Consider the following 13,265-nt stretch of genomic DNA (forward strand, 5'->3'; position numbering starts at 1 on the left):
GCAGGAGCGGCGCAATTGCCAGTCATCTGGCCCCAGTTGAATGTTGCTGTCTCACTCTCACCCTGCGGCACCTGCACCTCTGGCTCGAACATCAACTGGCTGGGTGTAGTGCTTGCCTTCTGCAATGCCTCTGTTCCGGGCAAGAACTTGAGATAATCTGATGTACCGCCGATCTTCTGCGTTGCCTCTGGTTCAGGCCAGAATCTGAGAAAATCTGATGTACTGCCAATCTTGCCCTGAGTCGTCTCTGGTTCAGATATGGACAAGCTGGGAGGTGTAGTGTTTGTATTGTTTTGTGCTGCCTCTGGTTCGGGATTGAACTTGAGATGATCTGATGGGCTGTCGATCGTACCCTGCGATGCTTCTGGTTCAGACCAGAATCTGAGATAATCCGATGAGCTGCTGATCTTGCCCTGAAACGTCGTCTCTGATTCAGACATAAAAAGGCTGGGAGATTTAGTGCTTACCATGTTCTGCGCTGCCTCTGGTTCGGGATTGAACTTGAGATGATCTGATGGGCTGTCGATCGTACCCTGCGATGCTTCTGGTTCAGACCAGAATCTGAGATAATCCGATGGGCTGCTGATCTTGCCCTGAAACGTCGTCTCTGATTCAGACATAAAAAGGCTGGGAGATTTAGTGCTTACCATGTTCTGCGCTGCCCCTGGTTCGGGAGGTAACTTGAGATAATCTGCTGGGCTGCCGATCATACCCTGCAACGGCTCTGGTTCGGGTCTGAATATGATATCATCCAATGTACCACCGATGTTACCCTGAGACATCTCTGTTTCGGACATGAACAAGCTAGGACGTGTAGTGCTTGTCTTGCTCTGCGACGCCGACACGTCTGGATTGGGAGAGAACTTGAGATAATCTGATGTACTGTCCATCTTGCTCTGCGATGCCCAGAAGATGAGTCCATCCAATGTATTACTGGCCATCGTGACCCTGGAGCTGACCTGTTCCTGTGACGCCTCTGGATTGGGAGAGAGCTTGAGATAATCTGATGCATTACTCTGCGATGCCCAGAAGATGAGTTGATCCAATGCATCACCGAGCTCGCCATGACAATCCTCTTGTTCGAACATTGCAGCCTCGCCCTGCGATTCCAATCGAGACGTGACCATTGTGACTCTGGAGCTGACCTGTTCCTGTGACGCGGGCAGCAGTGTTGGAGCAGAGGAATTGAAAAGTCGCCGCTTTGCCTTCACGGGAGCGGAGGACGCGTCGGCGTGCTCCTCCGTGGCCTTCCTCTTGCGCACCGATCGCGAGGATGATGATGATGATCTTGAGCCGGAGTGAGCCCTGTAGATCTTGCAAAGAACCAGCACGGGCTCGCCGCCGTGGATGCGCTCGTGATCCCCTTCCTGGCCCTCGGTGAACTCCACCATGTACCAGTCGGTCCTCTCGCTGCTGTTCTTGCCGTTTTTGCGCTTGTACGAGAAGTACTGGCTGTGGCCGACGCAGTTGCCCTCGCCGTCGAGCACGGCCCGCGGAGCGCGCTCCGAGTGCCACGTGCCCGCGCCGCCGCCGACCACGCGCTTCTTGCGGCTGTCGCTGCTGCTCTTGGGCCTCACGTGGGTGAAAAAGAACCAGGAGCCGCCCTCGCCCTTCCTCACCGGGGCCGGCCGGTACCCCGCCGTGAGCGTGGCTGGATCGGCGGCGTAGATGTCGCAGTCGTGGAAATGCGTCCCGGCGGCGGCGGGGAGGGCCTCGCCGGCGAGCTTCATGCGGAGGAAAGCGACGAGCCCGTCGTCCGCGAGGGTGGACGCGGCGGGGTCGCCGGGCTGCGGCGGAGGAGGCATGGTGGGCTCGCCTTAGGGCAAAGATCTGGGGAAGTGGGGAGGATTAGGGCAAGAAGTGGAAGGCGGCGGAGGGGGGAAGAGAGCTTCTTGAATCTGGGGGAGAGAGGCGCGTTTAAAGATTTGGGGGGAAATTTTGGCGGGTGCCTAGCTGGATGGGGGAGGCCTGTTCGATTCGGTTTCGCGTGGCGTACCCCGTACGTCAGCCTGCCCGTCCGCGCCTGGCATTCATGAGAGGATTTATTTTGAGGGAGATCAGGGGAGAGTTAAGAGGGATGATTTATTTTGATCGAGATCGAGAGAGGCATCTGATGATGGGATGGGGAGGCCGTCTCCGACTCGGACCAACCGCCGCCGTTGCTTCTTGATCAGCTCAGCCTCAGTCGCGACTCCGATCCTTCCCTGACCGGCCGACCCACCACACCAGTGTCCCCCCGCACCGCACGCACGCACCATGTCGTGGCTCGCGCGCTCCATCGCGGCCACCCTCTCCTCGCCGCGCGGGGAGCCCGACTCCGACGCCGACGAGCCGGAGTCCGAGCACGCCTCCGCCGCCGGGAGCGGGGCGGTGCCGGTGGAGGAGGAGTCCTCGCCGCGCGGCGGCGGCCCTGACCCGGGGCCCCCCGGCGCGGAGGAGCCCGAGCAGCCCGGCACGCCGAGCCGCGGCGTCAAGGACGACATCTCCGAGCTCACCGAGACCCTCACCCGCCGCCTCTGGGGCGTCGCGTCGTTCCTCGCGCCGCCCCCGACGCCGCCGGAGGCCTCGACCCCGCGCGCCGGCGCCGCGGCTCCGGCGGAGGGGGGAGAGGATGATGAGGTCGGGGACGGGGAGGAGGCCGCGGCGCTGTCCCCGCGGATCGCCGGGATCCGGAGCGACCTGGCGGAGATCGGCGGGAGGGTGAGGAGCGGCTTCTCGATGCTGCAGAACAACCTGGCCGTCGCCGAGATCTCCAAGATCGCCTCGTCGCTCCTGCCGTTCGGGCAGGGGGAGGCCAACGAGGGGGAGCCCGTGCCCGGCGTCACCGAGGAGGTGGTGGTGTTCGTTAGGCACATCTCCACGCGGCCGGAGACATGGCTCGATTTCCCCCTCTTCATCAGCGAGCGCTACGCCGATGGTAACTGTTCGTGCCTTTTTAGTGGTGTTTCATTTCGAAATTTCTACGAATTTGGGTAAATGGAGTGCCTTTCCTATATTAAAGTTAGCGTATTTGGTTGAGATTGGTGGGGAGGAGAAGCAATTGGAGGGGGATAACTGAAATGGAGTGCTTTCCCTATATTAATTTTAGCGTGTTTGATTAAAATTGCTAGACTGTGTTTTATTAACTCAAGCATTTAAGGGGAGTGGATTGTTACTACTATTCACTCTATCAACACGTGTGGGAAACAGTACAAGTTATGCTGACCTGTATTGATCCTGCGATTACTTTTGCGAATGTTGCTTGACAAAGAGTACTGATTATTGCACAAATCATATGTTGTTAGATTCCGCACTGAAATCAAGTCATTTATTTTGATTAGTGTTGCTTGGATTTTGGACGTTACTGTGAAAGAGAGGCTGTTGGATTGGAGGCTTCTTCTGTCTCAATGCATATTTTCCATTAGTTTTTGCTTACGATTAGGTGAACACTGGTTACTGGTACTTTTAAAGCAGTTTTGGCAAGATTCTTTGTAATATTTCTGTTATCAAACCACAGAGTTTAGTTGTATCTTTGATATTGTTTGCTTTAACCTGAGAAGCATTGATTGGTAATATATCATTCAGTTCTCATGTTTTAGAATGCTCTGAATCACATAAATTGTTTAGTTTTATTCAATTAGTGATATAGATCAAGCCTATTGTTCTTAGATCTGGAATATCATTATATTTGCTTCTGGTGTCACCTATACTAGTAGTTGGCCTGTACTTGCTAGCCTATATTTTGCTACTTAGCTTGCACATCAGCCTGAAAGTTGAAAGATGATATTATGCATGGAATTTGTGTTCACAGTACACCCTGTAATCTGCAGAGTTCTAAGGTAGTGAATTGTGGTTTGTGTGTTAATAATTGATTTTTTAAATAAAACTGATGTATTAATCATTCTCAATTGGTTTAAAAATGGTTTCCTTTGGTGCAAAGATCCCTGTGACCATATGCTTGAAACAGCACATTTTCTGAATATTTCGTCTAACAATGGGAATTACAGCTTCCTTTGAAATTCAGGATTTCGAACCATATCATCATGGATGGAAAATAGTAAAAAATATAATGTGAATTACAGCTTCCTTTGCAATTCAGGATCGCAAAACATACCATCATGGATGGAAATAGTAAATAATATAATGGATTTACAGCACAGTTCTTTTCACTATATCAACATGTGTGGGAAACAGTACACGTTATGCTGACCTGTATTGATCCTGTGATCACATTCTTGAATGTTGCTTGGCAAAGAGTACAGATTAGTGACCAAATCATATGTTGTTGGATTCCACACGAAAGTTGAATCGTTTAGTTTAATTTAGTTTTGTTTGAACTTCTGGATGTTACTGTAAAGGCTCTTGTACTGGAGGCTGCTTCTGTCTCTATGGGCCATACTTCACACTTCTAGGAATAGTCTGAATGACTTATGATGATGATGATTTTGAAGTTTTCTAGCATTAATGCTGAAGCCATAGTTGGGGTGGAACTGAACCCTTCCTGTTGTTCTGGAGCTTGCACATTATATTTTACCGTTCTAACTTACCGGGCCTTTGGTTTCTTAAGTGTTGAACCTTTGGAAATTTTTGTGATAATGCATCTGTTTCCCATTAGTTTTTTGCTTACAACTAGATGAACACTGCTGTATTCTTGATTTTAATTACCGGTACTGTTGAGCCGATTTTGGCAGAATTCCTTGTGTTGTATTTCTGTTACAAGGCCACAGAATTGAGTCTTTTGTATCTTTGGTATTGTTTGCTTTTACCTGAGAAGCATTGATTGGCGATATATCATTTAATTCTCATGATTTAGAACCAGTTGAATCATTCAACTGGTTTAGTTCTGTGCAATTAGTAAAATGGACCAAGCCTACTACTCTGAAATCTGGAATATCATTATATTTGCTTCGGGTGTTATTCTGTTACCTATACTGCTTGCTGGTCAATACCTTTTCTGAATGAAATTGTTGGTCCATACCTGGTAGCCTATATTTTGCTACTTTAGCTTGCGCAGCAGCCTGAAAGTTGAAAGACAATATTATTCATGGAATCTATATATACAGTGCACCTGTAATCTGCATGTCCTGAGCTAATGAATTCTCTTTTTTTGTGTTAATAACCCGATCTTAAAATAAAACCAATTTCTTAATCATTCTTTGGTGCCAACTGCCAAGATCCCTGTGGCTATATGATAAACAGCACTTTTTCTGAATAGTTCGTCTGACAATGGGAATTACAGCTTCCTTAATTCAGGGTTGTGAATCACTGAATCATATCATCATGGGTGGAAAATAGTATAAAATATAATGGACTTATGATTTTATACCCTGCAGCATAATCTGTAATATTATATCCTGTGATTACCATTCAACAAGTTTGTTGGTTGTTTGTATGTTTTGTGTTTCATTGATCACATGATCATATTCTATGCCATAACATTTGCCATTTTTCCTACTGCCTTTGTCGACAAATCATACATGTTTACTCCCTGCTGCAAGAATGCTCAACTTAACTATTTAAGTTGCCCCGTGGTCCTCTTGTTTTGACATTTATTTGCATTTACTTCTGGAATGAATAATTCATGCTCTGCTTTTGCCTGTATACTCATACTTTCCTTTTGCCGTTAATCCTTTAATGGTGATCAGCTATGTCTTGTCTTTTTAAAAGTGCCATCACATTATGTGAAATAGACCTCAAAGATTTCCGTCATTGCGTTCTTGTATCTTAACATAGTTTCTATTGCTTTTCTAGATTTTGAACTGTCGGATGCTCAATATGTGCACGCATTATCTGTAGAGCACCTTGTCCTAGGCTTATCAGATTTAAAGGTTCAGATTTGCTCTACTGATATGACTGAAGCATGTTTCTGGAAGATCTACTTTGTTCTTTTGCACTCAAAGCTCAGTAAGCAAGATGCTGAACTTCTTTCAACTCCACAGGTAATATCCTAGATCATCCACAGTATATATCTGTTGTGGCCCAATGTATTTTTTCTCTTAAATCAGCTACGGGTTTCTACGCTATGCGCATTGCAATGGATAGCTTGGCTTGCAATTGCAGCCTTTTTGTGCACTCTGTAGAATACCAGCTTGCTTCTTTCCTTAGCTTTATTTTTTGGGGGCTATGATTTTTTAAATTCCACTTGTGTATACATTAGACCTTTATACCTTCTTATCCACACAGATCCTAGAAGCAAGGGAGCAATTGTTGCAAAGTTTACAGGCTCAGAATAAGAGGGTATCCAAGTTTACTGTTGAAACATCAGAGAACACGAATTTGTCCACTGCTCCTGCTGAGGAGAAGGTGATTCAACCTTCAAGCATCCAAGATAAAGCTGGTACATCAGAGATTTCATCGTTTGAGGAACCCACTTCAGATATCACGCCAGAAATCGAGTCTGAAAAATTCCCGATTTCAACCACTGAAGTGGAAATAGTTGACAAGTCAGTGATTGAGGAAGAGCTGGCAGTGAAAAACGAGGGCAAGACTCCACCCGTCCAGTCCAAGCTTCGCTTTGAAATTGACGAAGATGAAGTTGACGAGTGGCCTGATGATGATCCTACCGAAGAGGAGGTCGGTGCGGCAGGCAGCAGAACTTCATTAGGGCGGGAGGAAGACGTGTCCTTCAGTGACCTGGAAGATGACGAGGACGAGGATGCGAATAAAAGGCATGGGCAGTAGCCAAGTGGACCAGGTTAGCTAAAAAATCTGGTCCTGGTGCGCAATCATCTCTCTGATCCGACACTCCCGCAACCACATGCTGGAGTAGGGCCGGGATCACATCCAATCCAAGGATCATTGCTTTGTTATTATTAGAGCCCGGAAGTAATGAATCCAAGGAGTAGCCCGGTCTCGGATACCCTAGATGCGGGATCGTAATGATAAGCGTCGTCTGTCAATGCAGCTCGTGTTAGTGTTTGACGGCGAGCAGTGCGTCTGTATTATTTGAGCCCCCGTTCTCTGTAGCCTGTACATAGAGAGCTCCCCCTTTGGGCCTTGTGTAGACCTACCCGCTTTGCCCATCTGAATCTCGTTGCTCCTCCGGTCCGTTTCATGCAATGCAATAATTGAGATCTGAATCTTTGATCCTGATGAGGACTGGTAACAGTGCGTACTCGTGATTGTGGCCATGACATTTCAGTCGGCAGAGTTTTTTCTTTCATTCGGCATACAGCAGCGAGCAGTCTGCGTAGCTTCCGGGCACGGCGCGCTGGGATGCCGCGGCCTGGTCTCTGCGGCGCCAGGGCCAGGCCCGGCGGGCAGTGGCGAGGGGACGCGCCGCGCGGCCGACGGGCGCCTCTCGTGACGGACGGCCAGACCGCGCGATCAGAGTCAGGTGGGCGCACGAGGCCCGGGCGGGCGAGGGAGCGACGGGACGGGGCCACACGACGCTGCACCCCGTCTCCGGCTTTCGGCGGAGGCCGCCCGCGTGCCGGGCTGATTCCGGCAACCAGCGTCGCCTCTCGCTCTCACAGTCCAGAACCCCAGAGTACAGAGAGCGAAGCGACCGGGCCAGGCGGGCAGCCGTTGCATCCCTCGCTCCGCGTGTCTCTCACCTATCCGGCTATCCGATCCCCGGTCGGCAGGGACACATGGAGGCCATGTGCGCGCCGTGCGGACCGTAGCGAAGGGAGCCGGTGCGCGGCACGCACCGAATCCGCACCTGACGACGGCGCCCTGCGCCCGCAGTCAAGCGGCCAAACCACAGATAAAGAGGAGGGGACTGCCGGCGCCGGGTGCCGGCCGGTCGCGCACATGGGACGGACACGGACGCGCACACGCCCAGATGCGCGCGACCTCAAAGGAGAAGGCACCGCGGCGCACGCTGTGACCTCTGCTCCCAGACGTCAATACCCGGCCGCTGTTCGGCACGGCTGGGCTGCCTGTACCGTCTCGCGCGGCGGCATCCACGCGCGTCTGTACGAGCGCGGCGGATAGCGCGTCGCCTTCCGGGGAACCTGAGCTCGTTTACGGACAAATTAAGGACCTGTGTTTGTGCGGATCAATCAATCACCCGGCGAGAGAGAGAGAGAGAAGAGCGTGCTCTGATTACGTCCGAGATCTCGAGCGCGATGGGGACGTTACGTTGCAGTGCAGAGGGGTCGGTCCTCCTTCCCGCTTTCCTCGCGGCATTGGCGCCATGTGCGGTGCCTGCATTAGGCACCGTTCTTTATCCTCCCCTGTTCAGGAGACAAAGCTAGGGTTTCTAAAAGCTGATCTGATGTGAAGTGGGGCTAATTTGTTTCCAACTAACTGTTCAATCAGCGTTACAGCTTTCAGAAGCTTGTGTAGTAGTAGTAGTAGCTTGTGTAGTAGTAGAAGCTGAACGCTATAGCTCTCGTCAGGAACTGCCCGAACTGACAGCTGGGTTCAGTCGGTCCGAACCGAACCTGCGCTGGTACTCCGAAGGTTTTTCCTCCAACGGATGGGACCATCCCCAGTCACATGTCCAGAACTCAACTGCCAGGCCTCGTAAAGGACGAAGGAAAATACAACGGAGCTGGTCCTCGGAAATCACTCACAAAATCCAACAGATGTATTTCTCACTTGACAGCAACAACTAATACTACTACTTCTAGATGTTCAGATCGCCAATTGGAAGGTTAGGAGAGCAAGCACCATCAGGCGACAGGCCAAACGAGCTTTACTCCCAGTGACTAGCATTCTCCTATCTGCTTCCACATGGATTGTTGCGAACAGAGGGACACACTCATGGATTGCTGTCCTTTTCAGGGATAGGGACGCAAATCACACAAACAAGCATATCCCTGCCAAAATGCACATGATGAGGCCAAGGACGACCCCCCCCCCCCCCCCCCCCCCCCCCCTCTTTTCTTCAGGGCTTCGACAGGTTCCAATTGTGGCTCATACCAGTATCCATCACAGCTTATCATAACACAAGATGGTGCTGTAACAAGTGGGTAATTCTGTCTGTATCACACTTCTAAAAAGGATGGGACTATGTATAGGACATGTATCCCAATAATCATGGTAATTGATTGATTGATCAAATACATGGTAACCACAAGTATTATCTTCATTTGAAGGTAAAGTCTGTCAAGAAAGAAAGAAAGAAAGAACCCATCTAGGCACAGGAATATTCTTACAAAAGAATCGAGACCTGAAAGAATAAAAGCATCTCACAGGCTAAATCCAAGCTATAACTATCTACAGCTCCACATTTCAGTATCTCTGGTGAATCTCGACCCCCTGGAACAGGGACCAAAGCTTCCTCGTGTACGCATCAATGAGTGCGACGCTCTTCCCTTTACAAAGAGCCGCTTCGATGCTTGAAAGATTTCTTCAGACAAAAAAAGAACCCATTGTACTCTTTATTTTCTGTCACTCCACTTGCTCGCCGATTAGGTCGAGACCGACGACCAAGAATGAGACCCCTTGGAACAGGAGGAAGTAGAAATGGATGCCCTGGGCAGACAGCAAGCTGCGGGCGGCTGCTGTTAGCAGAAGGAAGGACAGTGCAAGTTCCTTCCTGTAGATCCTATTGTGCTTCTTCTTCTTCAAGTCCTTTTTAGGATTTGACTCCTCCTTTGTTAGCGCGTCAAGATTGGGCGCAGAACCCACTCTTTGTTGCTTAGAGTGTTTTTCAACGAGGGCAACAAGATCGCCCTCAGAAGAACGACCTGATTTCTTGGTGACAACCCACTCATAGGCACTCCCAAGCTGGAACAGGCCAGAAATCATGGCATTGAACTTGGTTACTGACATGGTGTTCTCAAACAGAAGGTATGGAACAATGAAAGGGAAGGATTTTGGGGCTGGGAGGATGTTGAGGATGGACATTGTTGCTGGAATGTAGCATACTACCCATGCGGGGAGTTCAGCTTCAGGAACAAACATTGTCATGGGAAGGATGACACAGAAAAGGGTGAACGAATAGAAGGGTAGGATGAGCTTCCGGAGGAGGAAGAAAAGGAATATGAGATTGAACTTCTTCCAGAATCCAATCTGCAGTAGAAAGTAAGCAGCAACATTAGGCAAGCTATCCAATAATCCCATGCATAGACTATGCAAGCATCAACATAAAAGCGAAAATGTAAAGAAAAAGGAATAAAAAGACATTCACAAGTACACTCATAAATTGTGGTAGATTAAAACAACTATTCAAATGAATCATAAAAGAAAATGCAGAGAAACTACTAGCATATCAACTATCTGAAATATCAGATTCTAGTTCAATGTTTTTCATTTTTTGCTACAATGATATAGTTGATGCTCACAAGTCACAAGATCACTTCATCATGTGACTATTCCTATGAAACCAAACAATATAATGCAAAAGGGCCCTTGCAAACAATCTACATTTTACTGGCCAAGCTTAATACTTTTGCCAGATATTTTAGCTTTCACAGCGTGCCTACAGAAAAAGTGCCGTACCTTGGATTTGATTATGTCCACAAAGCAAAGCCTAAACAATTGCATGGGACCTGAGTGCCACCGGTGTTGCTGCTTTCTGTAAGCTTCATAGGATTCTGGCAACTCGCATTGACACTGAAAGAGAAGTCACACAGGTTTATCATGCCTTTACACAAGGTATATGCTGCATAAGCAACAGAGAAAATTGTGCCAATACCTCAACATCATTTAGGAAGACAAACTTCCATCCCTTGAGATGTGCTCGGACAGCTATGTCCATATCCTCCACTGTTGTCCTTTCCATCCATCCTCCAGAATCCTCGAGTGCCTTAATTCTCCATACTCCCGCAGTGCCATTGAACCCAAAGAAGTTGAGAAATGCCCCATTCACCTGCTGTTCCACCTCAAAGTGGAAGCAAAGGTTTATGTTCTGAAGTCTGGTCAGCAAGTTCTCATCCTTGTTTACAAAAGACCATCTTGCCTGAACCAACCCGACATCGTCCTTTCCCTGGAATTTGCACAATTAAAGTGTCAGAAAACATAACTAACTAGTAGGACTGGTTGTCAAGTACGTCAGGTAGCATTGTTCAATTAAGCCAAACCTTGAAATGGGGCACAGTGCGCTTCAGGAAATCTGGCTGTGGTTGGAAATCGGCATCAAAGATGACAACAAACTCATAATCTTTCACATAACTGCAGTTCATGGCTGATTTCAGGTTTCCAGCCTTGTAGCCATCCCTGATCACTCGGTGCCGGTATATTATGCGCACACCCTCCCGCTGCCATTTCTCCACTTCCTCCTTGATAAGTGCTGAAGTGGTAGCATCATCAGAATCATCCAGCACCTGGACCAAGAAGTTTGACCTTGGCCAGTCCAGGCTGCAAACTGCACCAATGGATTGCTGGTACACCTGCAACATCCAAATTAAAGACGTCATTAACTGAATTGGACAGCTGTTTGAAAGGAAGTGCAGTGCCGCAGAAAACTGGGAAGTGCAGTGCCGCAGAAAACTGGATCATCTCTTATTAGCTTCTTCTCATGCTCCAGATTTGTGGAAGCAGTGATATATGCTACAGTTTGACATTCAATCACTAGAATTCCCAATTATTAACTGGTTGGCACCAACATCGGCACTGAGATTTGGTTACCAAGAATCGAAGTGTGCTTCTGAAATTACGGATACCAACCCGCAAAAATCTAAACTTTGTAACGCAACAATTAAGTTCTGTTGCTCCAAGGTGCCAATTTAGGTAAAGACCAAAGCAACTTTAAACTTCAGAAAGCACCAAATTGTGATTGGAGACACGAGTCAAAGATCCAGACCAATGCATCTCCTCCACCCAAATTGTGTTGGGTTGACTAGAAATAGAGACAGCAATCACTAGGAAGCCCCAAATTTTACCCGAAACTTTTGATCCCAAATTTCCAACTTAGAGTACGCACAAGCACAACCAAAGGAACCATGGAAGGGGAAGGATGGTTGAACGTTGCTTTGAGCTTACCTCCCTCTCATTGCACATGGGCATTTGCACGAGCACCATGGGGAAGTCCTCGGCGCCGGCCTCGACGTCCTCCTTGTCGGCGGCCAGCGGCACGGGCTTGATGCCCTTGAGCCTGATCCAGAAGCAGCCGAGGCAAAGTACAAGGCGGTCGACGCTCTGGATCATGAAGAGGACGACGCAGGCGTTGGTGAGGAACTGCAGCGGCGGCGCGAGGTAGTCGAGGCGGGCGCGCATCCAGCCCGCGTAGGCGGCGGCGAAGAGGCCGTCGACGGCGAGGAGCCCCGCGTCCACCTCGAGGTGCCAGCCCTGGAGCCACGCCGCCACCTCGACGGCGAGCAGCAGCAGGGAGAGCACGAGGAACACCCGGATGCAGCCGTAGAAGCGCGCGCGCAGCGCCGTGTTCTCCCCGGGGGCCACGTCCGAGTCCGTCCGCCCCGCCGCCACCCTCCGTCGCGCGGCCGCCGCCACGGCGAGCGCCGCGGAGGCCGCTCCCGTGAGCCGCCCCGCGGCGCGGTGCGCCTTGAGGAGCAGAACCCATGTGATCTGGCGCGCATTCTTGCCCCGGCCGGCCTTGCCCCCGCCGCCGCCCGCCGGCGAGTCCGGCGCCGCCACCTCCGACGCGGAGACCTCGGAGATGGACCAGTTGGGGTTCTCCATCTTCACCACCACAGGCGTCCCGCCACCGCCGCCGCCGCCATTGGCCCTCGCGTCCCTCCCCCACCACGACGGCGCCATTGGCACACGGCCACAGCCACAGCCACAAGCACCACCACGACCCTCTCTCTCTCTCCGTCACCCGGCACGCAGCGCAGCGACGAGCCGAGCCGAGCTCTCCTCCTCCCTCACCTACGCATCAAGAACGGCCTTAATAGCCGGAAGGCGAACACCACCGCGTCTGGCCAGCCAGCATATACCCCGCGCACAGACACACAGACACGCAGAGAGAAGGGAGAGAGCGCGGAAGAACAGCTCACCACGTCGGTCTAGCAGGCGAGCTCCCCCTCCCCCCCTTTTATTTATTCGCAGGCTGCTCCTCCCCCTGTCCCCGTCTCTCGCCACCGTCGCCGTCGACAAAAAAAAAAAAAGCCGCCCCCTTTTCTCTCTCCCCCCTCCGCCCCGCCCGAGACACCCCGCCAGTTCACCGAGTGGAGTGGTTAAAAGCAGCGGCAGCAGCAGCTGGATGCTGCCTGCTCGGCCGGTGGAAACCGGAAGCGGCTGCTGTTTTTTTTCCTTAACCGCGCGGCACGGCCGCGGTTGGGTCGGTTGGTTTGGTTGGTTCCTGCCGGGCGCGGGGCGGGGCGGCTCTGAGTCTCTGGCCGGCCGCGCGTGGGCGTGCCGCCGAGTGGGCTCGCACGACGGTGTCTATTCGTTGCTTGCGGTTGCAGCCTGGCGCGCTGTCGGTGGCGGCC

At 50.8% G+C, this 13,265-nt stretch overlaps 2 protein-coding genes across 2 annotated transcripts; one reads left to right on the plus strand and one right to left on the minus strand.

The window, feature by feature from the left end:
- The first annotated feature begins 2,235 nt into the window (after positions 1-2,235).
- On the plus strand, positions 2,236-7,071 carry LOC117848864 (uncharacterized). The gene is made up of 3 exons (XM_034730433.2): positions 2,236-2,917; positions 5,731-5,918; positions 6,163-7,071. The coding sequence occupies exons 1-3, from the start codon at positions 2,257-2,259 to the stop codon at positions 6,658-6,660; spliced, it is 1,347 nt and encodes a 448-aa protein (XP_034586324.1). The 5' UTR covers positions 2,236-2,256; the 3' UTR covers positions 6,661-7,071.
- Positions 7,072-8,954: 1,883 nt separating this feature from the next.
- On the minus strand, positions 8,955-12,853 carry LOC117850085 (probable xyloglucan glycosyltransferase 7). The gene is made up of 5 exons (XM_034731873.2): positions 11,857-12,853; positions 10,956-11,264; positions 10,571-10,861; positions 10,375-10,488; positions 8,955-9,945 (listed from the first exon to the last, which is right to left on the minus strand). The coding sequence occupies exons 1-5, from the start codon at positions 12,589-12,591 to the stop codon at positions 9,322-9,324; spliced, it is 2,073 nt and encodes a 690-aa protein (XP_034587764.1). The 5' UTR covers positions 12,592-12,853; the 3' UTR covers positions 8,955-9,321.
- Between the last annotated feature and the right edge of the window lie 412 nt (positions 12,854-13,265).

Source organism: Setaria viridis, chromosome 3 (assembly GCF_005286985.2).
Source record: "Setaria viridis chromosome 3, Setaria_viridis_v4.0, whole genome shotgun sequence".
Lineage (NCBI taxonomy): Eukaryota > Viridiplantae > Streptophyta > Magnoliopsida > Poales > Poaceae > Setaria > Setaria viridis.